Below are 19,443 nucleotides of genomic sequence, written 5' to 3'. Positions count from 1 at the left end.
TCCCCCAACGAGCCCCCCCCCCGGCGCGCAGCTAGCGATCGGGATCTAGGCGAGCGAGCGAAGGCGAGCCGAGCGCGCGAGGAGCTAGGGCGCGCGCTCGCGCGCTCGCGCGCGCGCTAGGAGAGATATTAGAGAGAGAGAAAGCTAGCGAGGAGCTGCGGAGCGGGCGCTGGCCGCGCGCGCTCAGCGAGCGAGGGAGCGTTATCGAGGATCTATAGATGAGAGAGATCGGGGTCAGAGCGTCGACGCCCCGCTCTCTATCTAACTCCAAAACCCTCTTCGCTAGTGGATATCGCGCGCCTGGCCTCTCCTCTCCCTATCTATCGTCTCACTATAATCCCTCGATCGGTTTAGTCGTCTCCCCTTTCTCGCTCCCTCCTTGCCGCCAGCTACCCCTACGTCAGTAGCTATGTACTCTCCTCTCTCATCGAGCTATAGGCGAGCTATCTTTATCTCCCGGAGCGATCATCATCGATCGTCGAGCTATTGCGATCTCGCATCTGTAGGGCGCCAGCGCGCTCGCCCTGGCTCCCTAGCTATCTCCCTCCCTCTTCTCTCTTACTCTCTATCGATTCTCTCTCTCTCGCTTTGGTCTCCTCTGTCTCACATATCTATCATCTTCTATCTATCTAGCTATCTATCTATCTCTATCTATCTATTTCTCCCTCTCTCTCTCCCTCTCTTCTCTCTCTGTCTCCCCCCCTCTCGCTCTCGGCTCTCCCTCTCTCTCCTCTCTCCCTCTCTCTCCCTCTCTCTCTCTCTCTCCATCTCCTCCTCCCTCCTATCACTAATCTCCCTCTCTCTCATCTATCTATATCCTATCTTTCTCTATCTCTCTGTCTATCTCCCTCCCTCTATCTCTATCTCCCTCCCTCTCTCTCTCTCTCTCTCTATCTATTTCTCTCTCTCTCTGTCTCATCTATCTATCTATCTATCTATCTATCTATCTATCTATCTATTTCTCTCTCCCTCCCTCTCTCTCTCTCTCTCTCATCTATCTATCTCTATCTATCTATCTATCTATCTATCTATTTCTCTCTCTCTCTTTATCTGTCTATCTCCCTCTTTCCCTCCTTCCCTCCCTCTGTCCCTCCCTCCATCCATCCATCTATTTCTCTCTCTCTCTATCTCTCTATCTCCCTCTCTATCTCATCTCTCTCTCTCTCTGTCTTTCTCCCTCTCTCCTCTCTCTCTCTCTCATTTTTTATTTTTATTTTTATTCACCCCAGGCCTTTGCTGAGGCCTTCAAAGCCTGCCTTGCATGCAGGCAGTGCCCTGGCCTACTATAGGCCAAGTTTAGGGGGCCTGATGCCCACAAACGCCGGCTTCCAAAGGGCTCTGCAGGGCTTTGGAAGCTGGCAGCCAGGGAGGCACCCTCGCGCTGGCTTCCAAAGGGCTCTGCAGGGCTTTGGAAGCTGGCAGGACAACCAGGTAAGTGCTCTTACTGGCGTACAAGACGCCCCCCAACTTTTGACCCCGTTTTAGAGGGTCAGAAAGTAGTCTTGTATGCCGGAAAATACGGTAATAACATAACATCTAAATAACCTCTATTCCTCACCTAACGTATTTTACATAACAAATATTTAACAACAAACCAACAAATAGACTTCCTTCCTACCAGATATTAAATTAATGTAAGAATTTGGCTATCCAGTACTTATCTATTACTATAATTAGTTAGAAAAAACACACACAAAACAAATCTATAATTTTCTGGTTCCACTGTTATGAGATTGACAGAATTAATCTATTTAAAACTTGCTATAGCAATCTTACCCCATTCTATTTCAAAATATATTATTACTTTCTTCCAGCTGTCGATTGTCCTAGTGTCAAATTCATTCCTCAAGGTTTGGGTCAGGATATCCATCCCCATGCCCTCATATAATTTTAGTAACCAATCATCTTTTGTTGGTATTGCCTCATTTTTCCAACCCCAAGGAATTAATAAATTATTAAAGGTCTTGGCTTTTGCTGCTGATTCCTCCCTTGATGTCATTCAGTTTAGTGCCCGTGCCCAGGCAGCTTCTATCCCTGTCAGAAGATATTTTTGGCTAAAAAGACCTGGCAGGTAGATTCTAGATCTAAACAAAACTTAACTTTGGCTCCCTTTGGGGGTGTCAAGCTATTTGTTGAAGCCTTAGAACCTGTCCTTATTGTTACTAAAGATAAGAAAAGGGCTCTCCCTTAAATTCCCCACCGAGAGGACAAAAGATCGTCTTGTCAGGGACAATCTTCCTTTTGTTCCTTTCAATCCTCCCATGGGAGGAGTGGCAGAGGCGGCAGAAGACAGTAGTCTTGCCAGAGATCTTCCTTTAGATCTCAATACAACAAGTCCTTTGGAAGATCAACTAATTCAGGACAGTCCAATAATGCCAATTCCTCAGGAAAGCAACAAAATTCATCGGCATGACTATCTGGAGCCCAGGGTGGGAGGGAGACTTCAGCTTTTTTCTCAGACGTGGTCAAACACCACCTCAGACAGATGGGTCTCCACTCTGTCATCAGGATGTCTAATAGAGTTTGAGTCTTTCAAGAGATCGTTTCATCACTTCTCCCGGTCCCACAGACCTCTCAAACATCGGTTAATGTTAGAAGCCACCAACCATCTGATCCAAATTGGAGCAGTGGAACCCATTCCTTTGTCTCAAATCTCTTGCGGATCCTATTCCAATCTCTTTATTGTCCCAAAAAGAGACAAATCTTGGAAAGCAGTCCTCAACCTCAAGAGGGTGAACAGATTTGTGACAAAACGTTGATTCCAGACAGAAACTCTCAAGACGATAACACAATCTCTTTGGAAGGGCAACTATCTGGTCTCTCTGGACTTGACGTAAGTTTATTTGCATATTCTGATTCATCCAGACCACCGCAGGTTTCTTCACTTTTTTTACAACAACAGACATCTTCAATACAAGGTGCTCCCATTTGGTCTTTCATCAGCCCCAAGGATATTCAGCAAAATCATGGTTGCACTAGTGGTCTATTGGCGTCTCCAGGACCTTCGCGTCTTTTCCTATTTGGACAACATCCTGATTGCTTCATCGTCTCCACAACAGGGAATGAAAGATGTCAATTTCATTCTTACATTGTTACATCTCCATGGTTTTCAGGTAAATCTTGCGAAGAGCCACCTTGTTCCTTCTCAAATCATCCAGCACCTTGGAGTCATCATAGATACCACAAGCTGCTTGCTACATTTCTTGTCGGACAGGATCAGGACCATTCAAGATACCATCAAGTCTATAAACAAAAGTCCCTCATCAGATCTTCTCCTTCTAGCGAGGCTTCAAGGTCTAATGATTGCAGCATCTCAATGCGTCCCTTGGGCTTGTTTCCACTCCCGCGAGTTACAATGGTTGATTCTGCCACCCCAGACCTACACCACTCACCAGATCCATAAACAGATTCCAGTTCCCTTCAGAGTCAAATGCTCCCTAAAATGGTGGCCATCTCATCACATCCGATGGGGATACTCCTTTCTACCCCCTCCACCAGTCCTGATCACAACCGATGCCAGTCTGAGGGGCTGGGGGGCCACCCTGGACAATTTCTGTGCTCAGGGACGATGGAGCAAGTCCAAAAAAACTCACAGCATAAACTGGCTTGAACTGAGGGCCGTAAAGCTGGCGCTCCTGGCCTTTGCTCAACACATAAAAAACAAAACAGTCCTGATCCGCACAGACAACATGACAACAAAGGTACATCTAAACCGACAAGGAGGGACCAGGTCGTTGTCATTATTATTATTATTATTATTATTATTATTATTATTATTATTATTATTAACCTATATAAAGCGCTGTAAATTTACACAGCGCTGTACATACAATCTGTTAGTTAGATGGTTCCCTGCCCTCAGGCTTACAATCTAAGAAGACATGACACAAAAGGAGAAAGGAGTGGTGGTGGGGAATGGGATCAGGTCCAGCAGTTCTTCTCCACCTCCAAGGCCTGGACCAAGGCAGATGGACTGGAGGAAGGGCTTGGCTTCTTAATGGATGGTTAAAAGGAGGCTTCCTGGGTCAGAGAGGGGCTCGCTTCTGGGAATGCTTCTCTAAACAATATAGTCTTTAATTCAGTTTTGAAACTGGGTAGAGAAGTGATGAGGTGTGCATGTGGGGGAAGAAGGTTCCAAGAGTAAGGGGCAGCAAGCGAGAAGGGACAAATTCAGGAGGGGGCAGTGGTAATCCTACACTGTGACAGAGCAGATCGACGCCCTCCACGCCCCTTGGTCTTCTTTATGCATTTCCACCAACGACAATGATATCTCATTGCCTCCAAAACCTAAGAAGCGAAAGGTCAGCGATCATTCTCGAGGCTCCTCATTGGCCAAGAAGGGCGTGGTTTCTAGAGATATCTCAGCTGGCCCAGGACCATTTCTGTCTTCCACTACACAAAGACCTCCTATCACAGGGTCAAATAATATATCCAGACCCGGAGTAGCTAAACCTTCATGCATGGAAATTGAAAGGCGACTGTTAATAAAAGATGGCCCGTTCCCGAGTGGTTGACACTATCATTCAGTCTCATAGAGATTCTACTCATAGTATTTACGAATATTCTTATCGATCATTTTCTGACTGGTGTGTCTCCAACAATACTTCACTTTCGTCAGTATCAGTTGACACCCTCCTTCTATACCTCCAAGATGGCCTCGATAAGGGACTCGGACCTAATACTGTAAAGAGACAGGTTTCTGCTATTATGTCGGCACACTCAGCAAAATCATCATTCACATTATCTAACCACATTTATGTCAAAATGTTTTTGAGAGCAGCTGCTCTCATTAAACCACCTACAATACACAGATATCCCAATTGGGATCTTCACGTTGTTCTTCAGGCACTGACTAATCCGCCCTTTGAACCACTACACACGGCAGAACTAAAGTTTCTGACTTGGAAGACTCTTTTCCTCACAGCTATCACTTCGGCCCGAAGGATCTTTGAACTAGGAGTCCTTTCAACCAGAAAACAGTTATGCATATTCAGGAAAGACTCTGTTTTGCTATGTCTAGATCCTTCCTTTATGCTGAAGGTCAACACGACCTTTCATAGATCTCAAGAGGTTATTGTACCCTCCTTTGTTCCAGATCCTAAAAAAGAAAATGAAAAGACAGGGCATACCCTAGATGTACACAGGGCCTTACACATTTATATCAAAAGCACCAGGCCTTGGCGAAAATCAGATGGTTTATTTGTGTCATTCAGCAATAATTACCTGGGCAAAATGGTCTCTTCATCTACATTGTCAAGATGGATTCTCTTGTATTTCCAAGTGTTATACAGTTTCAGAAACAACCTTCTAGGAAAGGTCACTGCTCATTCCACTCGTAGTGCCCCACGTTTGCCGCTCTGGCCACAAACGCCCTCGTCCATATTTGTAGGGCAGCCACTTGGTCTCTCCGTCACATTTATCTGTCACTTTCCAATCGGCTGCTTCTTTCGGTAGACAGATTCTTCAGTCCATTTTATAACTCAGATATTACCTCAGTTTCCCACCCAGTTCAGGGAAGCTCTGGCATGCCCCTTATGAAGGATGGCTTCGCCTTCACCGCTGCAAAAACAAACATTGGCTTACCTTGTGAGATGTTTGTTTTCAGCGTTGAAGGCAGAGACCTCCTGCCCTCCCGAGACTGAGGACTGTGTACCCAGTACTGGGGGAATCAGTCATACACTTAAAGGTTATTTGTTACAGGATCTAGGATTGTTCTTAATTATTATTAGAACCGTAGTTGTTTGTTAGCCTTTGATAATTTGTTATTAGACATTCCTCAGCTTGGCTATTTCACTGACTGGGCAACAAGGGGGATGGGTTCCCCAGGGTTCACGGCCAGAATCCTACCTGCTTTGAGCGAACAGAGGGAACCAACCCTTATGAAGGATATCTCCGCCTTCAACGCTGAAAACAAACATCTCACAAGGTAAGCCAATGTTTGTTTATGTCCTGTAAAGCTCCATCTGGTTTCCTTCCAGGCTTTTTGAATGAGTGTATCCTCCTGGTTCTTTCTTGTGGGAACATGGGCTACAGGCTTCTCAGTGGCTGCCCATGAGACCCGAACTCCTTTCCTGGGGAGGTTAGACTGTTTCCATCCCAAGATGAAAATAGCATTCTGAAAACTACCTGAAACTAGTTTTAGCAATGTGCATTTCTACTGTTTTAATCTTTCATTTTGGTCTCTTATACTTTAATGGTTTCAGTGCTGTAGATAGCTTGCCATTTAACTATAATTTGTGTGTGCATTTATTTTTATGGTTTTGTTGTTGTTGTTGTTCTGCTTGTTGTAAATCACCATGAATCCGAGTCCTGGGGGATAGAAACAAGGGATACTTAACAAAAAAAGTCATCATAATGATGTAAATCGAGCTACCACTTCCCAGGTTTTTTTCTTTCTTTCTGGAAATCATCTGCAGTGGGGATGATGCCCCACAAGGCCTTGTCCTCTTTCCTTAATTCTTCTCTCTTCCCCCTTTCTCTCCATTTGTGCTTCTGCTGCAGGACTTATTTATGAAAGAGATGGCTGAGAAGGAGAAGTGTCCTTTTGAATCCAGTCCGAGGCAGGGGCCCAAGTGGATCACGCAAGGCAGAGGAGGAATGTCGTTTTCAACGAGTAAGGGCTAGGAGGGTAGTTTCCTATTTGACTCCCTCTTCTTAAATATGTGTGAAATTTCCAGACTCTTATCAATTGAATCACTTGGACCATTTTATAAATCTTAACTAGCACTATGAAAATACAGGCATACCACAAGTTAACAAAGCCTCTGACAGTGAAGTATATTTTACAAGTACTTTTTATACTTGACCAGCCTTCCTTTCCTTCCTCATCCTCTTTGAAGCTATTTTTTTAAGCAACATTGGCACTAGGAGGAGGATGAAGGAGGATGGGAGAAGCAGGAGAGAAGGGTAAGAAATACTATCTTTCCTTTTTTCTTCCCCCAGGAAGTGGAAGAAGGACTGAATCTATGTGTACAAGGACATCTCTTCATCCTGATGGATTCAGAACAGCTTCTGGGAGACTAGCTCAGGTAGGGAACAAGATCTCAAATGAGCCAAGAAAGGGGTGGGCTGGGTGCCCATCTGACCACTCCCTGGTCCCCACAGAATCTTGTTCTTTCCCTCTGCTTTCATCACAAGTTGCCACTGTAAGGGGTCTGTGGATCGCATCCTGTAGGAATTTCAGTTTTCTTGAAAATCTAAAAAAATAATTTTCTCTTTCTACAGGTGACTTTTGAGGACATGGTTGTGGATTTCACAGAGGAGGAGTGGGCCCTGCTGGATCCAGGCCAAAGAGCCCTTCATCAGGAAGTGATGGAGGAGATTGTGGAGGCCCTATCTTCTCTGAGTAAGGCTCCCACTTTCTTCTGATTGTGCAACTTTCTTGTGATTGTACAAGTGCTGAAAAGTAACCCTGAGAGTTCGTCTTCGGTCTTGATACCTTAAAGCAGGCTGAGTGGTTTTCTTTTAGCTTTGCTGCTATTTCTGGCCTCTCTTCCCAGAAAGCCCTTCACTAGCAGACTTTGGTCAAGGTGACAGTGGATGATGTCAGGTCCAGTTGCACTCCAGAGCTTGGACCACTGAGCCTCACTAGCGGTATCCCCCCCCCCCCCGACCCTGCTTTGCCTTCCCAATTACCATGAAAAATGAAATGAAAGATTGGATTTTTAAGGACAAATGGGAAGGCGGAAGGAGAAATCGGCCACATCTTGCTTCCTTGATCCCACTTCGTCTCGTTCCTCTCCCTGAATCCTTTAAAAAACTGATACAAAGGGAGAGCCTTCCAGGGACTGGAGAGGAGGGGAGGACTTGGAGGAAGTGGCTGCCATCACTTGGCAAGATCTTCTTACCAAAAAAAGACGGAGAAATCCAAGCCCTGGTGTGGAGAGAGGGGCTTAGCTACCGTATGGTGACCTTTAGGTGCACCTGCCATGGGGTTTCCCATCAAGAGAGGCTGAAAGGGTGTGACCTGCCCAAGGCCACCATCAGTTCATTTCTCCCTGGTCTCCAGGAATCCTGGTCCAACACTCAAACTACTACATGCTGGTTCTCCCTGGCCCCTTTAGATAGCTAAGATCTCCTCATGCTCTTGGTATAGAACAAATTTTGGGACTGACCAAACAAAACTGAACTAGATAATGAAGGTATTTTTTTCATGGATTCAACCATCCACAGTGTGAAAATATTGAAAAAGTTTTTAATTCAATAAAGGAAACTTTGATATTGCCATGTTATTTTAAGAGATCCTCCGCTATTGTATTGTAACGGGACTGAGCAATCCCAGCAGATAGCAATTGGTACTCTGTACTACTTTTGTCGTCTATTTTAGGATGAGAAATTCGAAATGGTTTGTTAGTTTTTAAAATATTTATTGGACACAAATACAGTTGGCCATTGTATCTGTGGGGATTCTGTTCTGGACAGCCCCTGTCCCCACATGAATGGCAAAAAACGCAGGACCTCAAGTCGTCTCCTTCCAATTGCCAATAGACCTCATGTGCGCACCGCCCTTGGGGGAGAATGGGGTGAGGCCATCTGTGGGTGCTTCAATCTGCAGATGACAGCCCATGAAAAGAAAAACCCAACTGTATGTTGTACAGATGTTCATTACATTTCAGAAGACTAAGTGGACCTTATCTTGCTGTTCTCCAAACTAACTTTCACCCAACTTGATATTTCTTGCTAAAATATGTCATATAATTAAAAATTCCTGAAATGGAAACTGCCAGAAATTAGTGGGTAATCTTTAAATCCTAAATTAAGTTCACAGATAGATGTTCTGCACAATTTCTTTTTTCAAATCAAATTTGGTCTGTATTTTCAGTATTACTAATGGAGATAACAGGTGATTGATCCCCAGTCTCCAGGGATGTGAAACCACTTGCTGCACAATACTGTTCTGCATTAGTGTCTTCAAGCACCATCTGTTCCGTTATTGAGAAGTTCCCCTCCTTCCCTGGCACCATTTTATTGAAGATCAGATACAATCCAGATATTGCTTGCCCAGTGGCTTCCTGTGGAAAGGAACATTTAGAACAGAAGTCAAGATATTGTGTTTAAGGAGATGGGCAGGGTGTTAGTTCATATGATATTTCGATTGTGTATTCCTGCACACAGGGGATTGGACTGGAGGGACCTTTTGGTCTCTTCCAACTCAATGATTCCTTTTTTAAAAACTATGATTCTATGATGCCAAAATCCTAGGGCTGCCTCCTTTCAAGCAGGAGAGAACTTATCTCTTAGGTCTCCATCTGTGTTATGAGGTTTTCTGAGATTCTTTGTGTTCTGAGCAGTACTTTTTCTTCCTTCCAGGCAGTGATATGGCATCTGAAACGGATATGGGAAACCCTGCCAAGCATTGATGCAAAGAGACCAGAGCAAACAGGTAAAAAGAAGGAAGGAAAAAAATAACGCCGGAAAGGAAGAGGGGAGGACCACACACCCTTCTCAAAAAGGTGATGTTTCTGGAATCTCAATCGAAGGAAGAATACAGAAACAAAGAAAAGAGTAATATCTTTGTCTTGCACATGACAGAAGTTGCAGCTCTAAAGGAGTCTTATTCTTCACAGGAGAATTCAGACTAAAGAGAAATCATTCAAAGTGGTGAGTGTGGCAGCTCCAGTTTTATCTCACTTAAAACTATTTACAGAAGAATGAGGCCTTCAAAAGCTTGGAGTGTGGAAAAGGCTTCATTCAGAAATAGAACCTCACTTCATCCCAAGCAACTCAACCAAAGGCAGAGAAACCATTTTAAATGTCTGGAGTGTGGGAAAGGCTCATTCGGAAGCCCAGCTCACCTATCATCAAAAAACCCACACAGGAGAGAAACCATATTAAATGTATGGATGTGGAGGGTTTCATTGGGAAGACACACTTCCCTATCATCAAAAAACCCACCCAGGAGAGAAGAAACCCATTTAAATGTCTGGAGGTGGGAAAGGCTTCATTGGGAAGACACAGCTCACCTATCATCAAAAAACCCACACAGGGAGAAACCATTTAAATGCCTGGAGTGGTGGGAAAGGCTTCCTTTGGAAGACACACTCACCTCTCATCAAAAAAACCCACACAGGAGAGAAGCCATTTAAATGTCTGGAGTGTGGGAAAGTTCTCTCGGAAGACACACCTCACCATCATCAAAAAACCCACCCAGGAGAGAGAAAACGTTTAAATGCCTGGAGTGGGGAAAAGGTGCTCACTCTAAAGACAACCCTCACTCGTACCAATCAACTCACCAAAGGAGAGAAACCATTTAAAATGCCTGGAGTGTGAAAAGGCTTCACTCAAAAGATAGCCCTCACCTTATCACCAAGCTACTCCACAGGAGCGAAGAAACCATTTAAAATGTCTGGAGTGTGGAAAGGTTTCATTTGGAAGACACACCTCACCTATCATCAAAACTCACACAGGACAGAAACCATTTAAATGCCTGGAGTGTGAGGAAAGGCTTCACTCGGAGACACACCTCACTCGTCACCAAGCAACTCACACAGGGAGAAACCATTTAAATGTCTGGAGTGTGGAAAAGGTTTCATTGGGAAGACACAGCTTACCTTTCATCAAAAAACTCACACAGGAGAGAAACCATTTAAATGTCTGGAGTGTGGAAAAGGTTTCATTGGGAAGACACAGCTCACCTTTCATCAAAAAACTCACACAGGACAGAAACCATTTAAATGTCTGGAGTGTGGAAAAGGTTTCATTTGGAAGACACACCTCACTCGTCACCAAGCAATTCATACAGGAGAGAAACCATTTAAATGTGTGGAGTGTGGGAAAGACTTCACTCGGAAGACACACCTCACTCGTCACCAAGCAATTCATACAGGAGAGAAACCATTTAAATGCCTGGAGTGTGGGAAAGGCTTCACTCGGAAGACACACCTCACTCGTCACCAAGCAACTCACACAGGAGAGAAACCATTTAAATGCCTGGAGTGTGGAAACAGTTATATTCAGAAGGCACATCTCACTAATCATTACAAAAACTCACACAGGAGAAAAACCATTTAAATGCCTGGAGTGTGAAAAACATTACATTCAGAAGATGCAGGTCACGTTTCAAAAAACTCACAAAGGAAAGAAACCATTTCAATCCCTGGTTTGTGGGAAAAGCTTTACTCAGAAGACAAACTTCTGTCATCAAAAAACTCAAATAGGAGAGAAACCTGAAATGTGGAAAAGGTATATGTAGAAGGCATTCCTCCCTCATCAATAAAATAAACTGCACAAGAAAAAAACCATTTAAATGTTTTTGGGTGGGAAAGAGTTTCATTGACTAATGAGCCCTCTATCATCATCCAGCAGCTCACAAATCAATCAAGGAACTCACAGGCAGAAGCAATGAAAACTATTTTAAAATGTCATGCTCTCCAGAAGGTTGAAAATGTTTTTTTTTTATTTCATGTGTGTATACTGTTAGTTTGAATAAAGTTTGATAAAACATGAACTGCTCCTCTCTTTTCCAGCGATGGAGGTGGAAACATCCTATAACGTGGGTTGTCTCCATCTCCCGCTCCAAAATAGGCAGGAAAAAACAGACTTGAAGGAGTCGCCACCAGTCGCAACCCCCCCATCCCTCAGTCAGTCTTTTTTCTGCTTCTCTCCGAGTAGGCTGTGTTTTCCCTTTTCTCTGCTTCTTTGCCTTAAAGACTTGAATATTTCTTCTAATATTTCTTCTATTCTTCTTCTATTCATGGTCTGTTCTCTCCTGCCTTGGCAACTACCTGCAAAAACAGCAATGTTTTTCTTTAGTCTTGCTCTATCCCTTTGACTTTCTAACGGCTGAAACAAAGCCAGGCATGGAGAGACAGTTCAGAAGCTGCTGTGTTGTAAGCCAACTAGCTCCAACTCCAGCATTAAAGAAGAAGGCCAGCCATGTCTGGCTGAAGCCCAGGTGCGGCCGGAGGAGGGAGATCCCTCTGTCCTGGACCAGATGCGCTATGCTGCAATCTCCAACCCCGGGAAGGGGGCTGCGCAGTGAGATGGACATCCTGAAAGGAATTGGCGCAGTGGAGGAGGGAATACAGTATTCCCTGTCCTTAACCAAATGGTGCCACACCGCAGTCACCAGTCCCAGAAGGGGTTTGGGCGGTGAGATGGACAACCTGAGAGGACCTTGGTGCAGCTGGAGGAGAGAACCACCTGTCCTTGGCCAGATTGCGCCCCACTGCAGACATCAAACCTGGTAAGAGGTTTGGGCAGTGAGAGAGAGAGGAGCCAGACTTCAAGAAGTGACTGATGATCCTACTTCTAATCCTAGATTTGAGGGTTAAGATTTACCCCAGAAGTTTGTTCCTGCCATACATTGCCAGTTTTCAAAGAGATTTCAGTTACCTCAAAAGTGTGACTGGAGAGTTTGTTTCTGGCTTGCATTGCCAGTTTTAAAAGAGTTTCTGGCTTACATTGCCAGTTTGAAATAGACCTTAGTTGCACAGAAGTGGAGAGTTTGTTTCTGGCTTGCATTGCCAGTTTGAAATAGACCTCAGTTGCACAGAAGTGCAAGTGGGGAGTTTCCCTCCTAAACCAATTGCTGCCTCCTCTTCCTCTCCTTCCTCCATGATTCACTCGGACTGAAGGGATCAGAGAGGGTTAACAAAAGGATTTGCCAGGTGCATCATCCCCTAGTTTGATGTTTCAGTCACTCCTTTGGAGAAATTTGTCTAAACAATTATTTATTGTGCTTCCCTTTTTAAAAAAGAGACAAAGCTACAAATTAAGTTACAGCAGCCATTTTGATTAAAGACACCAGTCAAAAGAACAAAGACCTGCTGCTTCTTAACGGAGTTCATTCCTCAGAAGAGGAATGTGATCTGAATATATATATAATTATAAATTTTAAAAAATACAAATAAAAATGAGGGCCCTTCAGTAGCTCCTGAATGCTCCCGAAATCTCTTAGACTTTTGGGGTCTGATGATCTTTTATTATTACTCTATTTGTTTTTATGGTATTATTGTATAAGATAATTAATATATTGGAGTTTAATGACACCTCTGTGCAATTAAAGCTGGAGGATCCTGATCTTCCTCAAGGGAAGGATTTTCCTCCTCCCTCCAATCCTGGGCCTTCAACACCAAATACTCCATTTTCATACAGATTTTATGAAGGTCATAAAGCCTCCATAGATTGCTATTGTGAGACCAAATCCAATACACAGTAGTGTGTGTGTGTATAGTTACAGCTCACCTAAGTTTGTTATGGGAATCAACAGATCCCACTTGTGGTTTCCATATAGGGATGCCATAACCCGGTGGCCCCCGTGACAAACCTGCTTTTGGGGGGCCCATCACGGTTACGGTCCGGTTTGGCCCCCTGCCCCCGGCTTGGGGCCCGCGCGGCGCCAACCCACCTTCCCCTGCCTCCCCGCGTGGCTGCGCCACCCACCTCCTCCTCCTCCTCCGTTCGGAAGCAAAGGAGGAGGCAGTGCGTGGGGGGGAGGGTGGCGGGGAGGTGGGGAGGGGGGCGCGGGTGTGCGCAGGAGGCGCACCTCCTTCTCCTTCTCCTCCGTTCCAAGCCTCCCTTTCTTTCTCCCTCCTTCCTCCTTCCTTCCTCCTCCTCCTCTAACTCCCAGCCCAGGCCCAAGCGGAGGAGGAGGCAGAGGTGCCTGCCTGGCTTGGTGCTCCCTGTGTGTGTGCGCGCGCCAAGGCAGTAGGCACATTCCATCTAAATTCTGTGTCTGTTGATAAGCTTTATCATTTACCTTGACAGGTAATGGCAAAACTGACCTTAGTTACCAACCTTACCAATTAGTCCCAGGCACTGCTTCACCTGAACCTACAACAATAATGTCAGTGACAATACCTATCTTGTCAAACAATGACACAAATAGCCTCAGTCCTGGCTGATTGGTGCTAAAGGATGGGAGGAAGACTACAGTCATTCTTTCATCTTTCATAACAAATTCAGCAGACCTATGGGTCTTCTGAACTTTAAAAATTTGCTCAGATATACATACACCATTCTCATAATTATTTCATTGCTTCCTCAAGATTCATGGGCTGATACTAAAAGCCACAAGATGTCTGATCAATATTGGGACAATTAAAAAACTATACAAATAAAGAGGCTTGTTCCAGTCTTCTTTAATTCTACATTTAAAACAAACAAAAACAAAATTTAGAGTGTGGTGCTAGAGCTAAAATGGTTAATTGGTTTATTTAAAAAAAACAGGTTCAGACTAGAGATTCTCCAGAAAATCCTGGAGGCACTTCAGCTCCATGATTTTGTGTGTCCCTGTTCTTAGTTGTAGTTGTTTCTGCATCCTAATCCACCTACTTCATCACAATTATCTACACACTGCTTACCAGGGAAAGCTTTTTCCATACAAGACTCTACCATTCAGTCTGTTGTTTTCTTCAGTGACACTCACTACACTGATAGGGACACATTGAAACAGTGAGATCTTCATGTATACCCATAACTTCACAATGTTCTGATCAGATCTGTTTCTCTTCCTCAAGATGTAATAGATGTTGAGTTGTGCTTTCCTTCCTATCCAGAAATGGTTTTCTGCTGACTCATGAAAAGAACAACCTAGTTCCATTTCAGAAGCTACAACACTTTGGAGTGGTTGTAGACATGTTGCTGACCAGAGTCTACCTGACCAAACAAAGGGTAAGATCCATGAAGAACACCCTCAAGCAGGTGGTTTGTTCCCAGTTATCTGAGCTAGTGTTACTGGTGCACTTATAGTGCCTGATCTGCTTCAGTTAACAGTTTGTCATGAACACGAGGAGCCTAGAGTGGTTCCTCTAGCTATTTCAAAAATAGATGTCACAGATAAATCACTTGTTCTGACATATACCTAATAAGTTCAAATCCCTTTGAACGGTGGTTGTTGCTGTCAATCCAGAAGGATTGTCTGATTTGGGCTCTGCTGGAGTTCCAACTAATGGTGGAGGCCAGCTTAGGGTGATGCTAATCATTTTTTTTACTTTCATAAGCAAAATGAATAAATAAAAAATATGACCAAAAATACGGCTTCAATTAAAACCAATAGTGTTTGTTTTCGACCACAACTACTAACAGCTCAGTTCTGATTCAAATTGACAAGTTAACATTAAGGGTTCATGTACACCAAAGGACTCACCCAATCCAGGTCACTGATGACAAAATCAACATTTCTAATAACTTGATTCAAGAAATGATTTCAACATCTTTTTGTCACAATCAAAACAAGGCGTTGATAAAATTGTGGCTTGTCTTGGATGCATTTTAACATGCTACAAGAGGATTGTTATATCTCTGTTGTGATCAGTTGTTGATCACTCCATTTACAGTGCAGCTACTTTCTCTACACTACCAACAATCACATCCATCTAAGATAAATGTAGGACATAATATGGCCTTCATCTTCCACATTTACATGCCACCTCTGTTGAGTTGTCTTGAATCAAAAGAGGCATCCTTTGCAAGACACATCTTGTGGCTCTCACATAAGTGATAAGCCTCGGTTCACCCACCCATTGGGTTGGGGAGCTTTGGTAAGTCCCATGTTATAGGATGTTTCCACCTCCATTGCTGGAAAAAGGAACATTGGGTCTTACCTGTGAGATGTTCGTTTTCAGTGATGTAGGTGGGAATATCCTCCCCACCCAGAACTGAGGAGGCTGTTTCCTTTTGTTCTACAAGGCTGGTTGTTAGTTAGTTATTTTTAGTTTGACTTTATGAAAGTTTCTATTCATTGTACACTTAGAATTGCATTAAATGCTCTCTGGGTTTGTATTCTATCCTCGGCTACAATATTGACTGAGGGATGGAGGGGGTTGCTCCCCCTAGTGGTGACTCCTTCAAGTCTGTTTTTCCTGCCTGTTTTGGAGCAGGAGATGGAGTCAACCCACATTATAGGATATTTCCACCTACACTGCTGAAAACAAACATCTCACAGGTAAGACCCAATGTTCCTATTTCAACCCTGTTTTCTGTCTGCACACAGAGGCCAAATCAGAGGAACCCTCATCTGGATTGTCCCCAGCACAAGTGGATCTAGCAGCAGCAGAAACAGCAGCAGAGGAGAGTGATGGTAAGTTTACCAACTGTGATGTTGCTCCTCAGGAATGCTGTTGTTTTCTTCTGGGTGGAAACTAGTTTAGCAGGAGCACTAAAGTGGCCTTTCTCTGCACCTGTTACAGCGGACGATGCAGTGCTGCCTTCCTCAGGAGTGGCAAGACAGGGAGAAGCAGCACTCCCAGAACGCAATGCTGCGGGAGGACAATTGGGAGCATTGCTGCAAGTGTTTTGTGGTGATTGTAAGTATTTGGACTGTGCAATATGCACTTCTCCCTTTTAAGCTGCTGGCGGAAATTAGATATAAATTTCCATAGTACTAACTTATACATTTCAGATCTTGCTATATACATACTAGATATTTAATAGGTTCTACTTGCTAAGTAAAAGTATGCACACTGCCCAGAAATGGTGCACACCCCCGTGCCCAGCAGAAGTGACCAGGAATGTCCCAATTGCGTGGGCCATGGCAGGCTATGTTGGGCGTGGGCAGAATTTCTAAGATTCAAAATAAGAAATTTCAGTATTCATAATGAAAAAGTCATAGTATTTTTGGAAATGTTTAGTACAAAGCACACTGAAGAAGAAATCTTTCCTTTATACTTTCCCCATGCAGTGGAAGCTCTAGTGCAGACGGTGGAGCATTTTCACTCTATAGTGAAGCATTATGACTGCCGCATATCAACACTGGAGACCAGTGTTGATCGCATCTCCATGTTGATGGCTCATCTACAAGCAAGGAGGTCACCATCATAGAGAGACGGGGGGGGGGGGGGGCAGCGTAGGAGGGAATGGGTACAAACATTGTTTGTGTGGGTGCATGTGGTTGTCAATGTGCCTTCTTTTGTATTTATTTTTACCACCAAGCTGTGTTGTAACACGCTGTGGTTTTATTTTACACTTAATGCCTTGTGTCCTTTTGTTCTTGTCCAGTGGCCTGTGCTGCAACAGTCACTGGTTAATTTTATTTGCTGTTAATTTCATGTCTCCCAGTGCACGGTTACTGACTTGTTCCCCCTGGAGTATGTGTGTCTGAGAGTCTTATATGAAAAATGTCTCAAATATCTACGAGAGGCGTGTCCTAACAAAGCACACACAGGATCATGTCCCTATATGTATACCAGAGGTGGCCTAGTCCACCCTCAAGAGAAAGAGACTTGGATGCCAGTGAGGTACAATTAAACTATGAACATTTATTAAAGTCACACAACAAAAGGGATCACACACACAATGCTATAGCAGGGGAGGGGTGAGTTTGGGGAGTAAAGGAAGAGAGAGGCACCGCTGGGAATATTACCTAAGACGTCTTCTCCAAGGAGTCGGATGCAATGTAGGATGGATGGTGGATCACGGCCGCGGGAACTGGAAAGGAAAGAGTGGCCACGGTGGCTTAAGAGCTGAGTTCTAGTGGGCAAAGCTAACTAGAGGCCCGGTGGCAGTGAGCTTGGCTTCGCTCAGTGATTTCAGCTGAGCTAGATACTCTGGAATCTCAGGCTCAAACAACTTAATGCTCAAAAGCCTGAAGAGGAGCTGAAAATTCAGGTCTTATATAGGGCTGAACAGGTCCTCAGGCTTGCCTGTTAGACAAAGGCATGGATTGTTTGGGCTTTGTTAAGCCAAAAGTTACACAATACAGTAGTTGCACAATGCATGAGGTTTGACACCTTTCAGGAGAGCAGCTACTTTGATGGCAGAGCCGTTAAGCTAATCACTGACTCCTTAAGGAGAAAGCCACATCTATTGTCTTCCTTGTGCTGGTCCCTGCGAATCTGGTTTTGCAACAAACTTCCTCTGGAAGATTTTAAATCTATCCTTTTCTGAGACCATGTCTTGGCAAAGCAGCTGGCTACGTGGTCTCCTCGCTTTTAGGTTAATGGTGGCTCGCTGTGGAGTCAGTCAGGTGTCATATCTTCAAACCGCATGGCACCCAAAATTTTATATAAATCCATACTTGGTAACAACGTGAAGGGTTGGAATATTGTTGAATATTGGAATTAGATACCACTGATCAATTGTTTCCAAATTGTTGCAGCACCTTCTGGTTTTTTCAGGTTATGAGGCCGCGTTCTAGAAGAGTTTATTCCTGATGTTTCTCCAGCAGCAGTAGCTGGCATCTTCAGAGAATGCTGGCATGGAAGAGAGTGGGATATACTGTATATACTGTTGGCTGAGAGGAGGTGATTTGGTTGGTTGAGAGGAGGTCTTGATTTTGGTGTTTTTCATGACTGGTAACCAAACTTTGTTTACTTTAAGGGTTTCTTTTTTCCTGTTGAAATTGTCCAGGTGTTTTTGGATTTCAGTGGCTTCACTGTGCATGCTCACCCAACAACTATCAGGTCAGAATCCACAGGGAAGCCATTGAAATCCACCTGGACAATTTCAGCAGGAAAGAAGAAACCCTGGCTTAAAGTAAACATAGGTCTGGTACATACCTCCTCTGACGACTGGGCTGGTGGAGGCCTTTTTTCCGCCAGAGGGAAGCCGCAGCTGCCAAACCGCACGGCTTCCCTCTGGCGGAAAAAGAACCCACAAAAAGCAGGTTCTTTTTGTGCCGTAAGGGTGGCATAGCAAGTGCACCACAGGAGCACTCATTCTGTAGGCACCGTGCGGACACCGCAAGGGAGGCGCCCATGTAAAAAAGGAGCACCCATGTATACAGGGCGCCACCATTATTATGCCCTCGTCACGTGCTAGGGTTGCAGGGCGTGTGGGCGCTCTGCTCCAAGCCAACCCTAACATGTGACAAGGGCATCACTGAGGGCCCATTTGTACTGAGCCAAAGTTTGGCTACCAGTCCTGAAATGCACAAAAATCAAGACCCAGCAAATGCAAATGAAAAGCACCCAGGGTGAGGGGGATTCCAGCAGACAATGGATCGTTAGGTAAATGGACACCCTGTAGGCCTTGCCATTAGAGTTGCCATAAGTCAGGACCTCCAAACCGGGACAAATGTAGGACAAATGTAGGGCAACATTTTCAAATGTAGGATGCATTTTTATAAAAATGGAGGACACGCAAAAAATTGAGGGTTTTTAAAAAATGTTAATATAAATGCATGGTTTTTCGGCATGATCAAAATGGAGGACATTTTGGCATCATTCCTAGACAGATGGCAGAAATGGACTTGCCCTCGGGTTCAGCTGTACTTCTCAGAAGTGTGTACTTGGGCAAGGGACTGTGGTTTTTCTTCACTGCGCATGAGTTTGTAAAAATCACAGCAAGTTACATTGGCTGTGCCTCAGAGGCTTGTTGATATCAATATCACCATCATCATCATCACCACTATAATTGGCCAAGAAAGGCAGACTTGTTAGCATTCAAAGCGCCATAAATACACAGAAAAGGCACTTGCATATATTTAATAATAAAAAATAATGAAAAATAAATAAATAACAAGGCAGGGCTGTATATATTTAATAATAAAAATTAATGTAATAA

General features: G+C 44.2%; 2 protein-coding genes across 3 annotated transcripts; both read left to right on the top strand.

The window, feature by feature from the left end:
* The first annotated feature begins 5,385 nt into the window (after window positions 1-5,385).
* LOC121924293 (zinc finger protein 669-like) lies at window positions 5,386-7,606 on the top strand. Of its 2 annotated transcripts, XR_006102560.1 has the most exons (4): window positions 5,386-5,926; window positions 6,502-6,613; window positions 6,943-7,028; window positions 7,225-7,606. XR_006102560.1 is itself a non-coding variant. In XM_042455633.1 (3 exons), exons 1-3 carry the CDS (start codon window positions 6,511-6,513, stop codon window positions 7,366-7,368), a joined length of 333 nt encoding a protein of 110 aa, XP_042311567.1. In that variant the 5' UTR covers window positions 5,975-6,510; the 3' UTR covers window positions 7,369-7,606. The 2 variants fall into 2 exon arrangements, 1 of the variants encoding a protein (XP_042311567.1); XM_042455633.1 differs by lacking the exon at window positions 5,386-5,926 and having other exon boundaries at window positions 5,975-6,613.
* Window positions 7,607-9,358: 1,752 nt separating this feature from the next.
* Window positions 9,359-11,446, top strand: LOC121923350 (gastrula zinc finger protein XlCGF7.1-like). Its single transcript, XM_042453698.1, has 2 exons — window positions 9,359-9,382; window positions 10,444-11,446. The coding sequence occupies exons 1-2, from the start codon at window positions 9,359-9,361 to the stop codon at window positions 11,008-11,010; spliced, it is 591 nt and encodes a 196-aa protein (XP_042309632.1). The 3' UTR covers window positions 11,011-11,446.
* The last annotated feature ends 7,997 nt before the right edge of the window (window positions 11,447-19,443 follow it).

Source organism: Sceloporus undulatus, chromosome 2 (genome assembly GCF_019175285.1).
Source record: "Sceloporus undulatus isolate JIND9_A2432 ecotype Alabama chromosome 2, SceUnd_v1.1, whole genome shotgun sequence".
Classification (NCBI taxonomy): domain Eukaryota; kingdom Metazoa; phylum Chordata; class Lepidosauria; order Squamata; family Phrynosomatidae; genus Sceloporus; species Sceloporus undulatus.
This window is presented reverse-complemented; position numbering and strand designations above follow the sequence as displayed.

Excerpts from the sequence above, each read along its gene's own strand:
- LOC121924293 (XM_042455633.1), top strand. The coding sequence starts at position 6,511 with ATGAAAGAGATGGCTGAGAAGGAGAAGTGTCCTTTTGAATCCAGTCCG. Across the intron at positions 6,614-6,942 it reads AGGAATGTCGTTTTCAACGA|GAAGTGGAAGAAGGACTGAA; the intron begins GTAAGGGCTAGG and ends TTCTTCCCCCAG. Across the intron at positions 7,029-7,224 it reads CTTCTGGGAGACTAGCTCAG|GTGACTTTTGAGGACATGGT; the intron begins GTAGGGAACAAG and ends CTCTTTCTACAG.
- LOC121923350 (XM_042453698.1), top strand. The coding sequence starts at position 9,359 with ATGCAAAGAGACCAGAGCAAACAG. Across the intron at positions 9,383-10,443 it reads AAAGAGACCAGAGCAAACAG|GCTTCACTCGGAGACACACC; the intron begins GTAAAAAGAAGG and ends GTGTGAGGAAAG.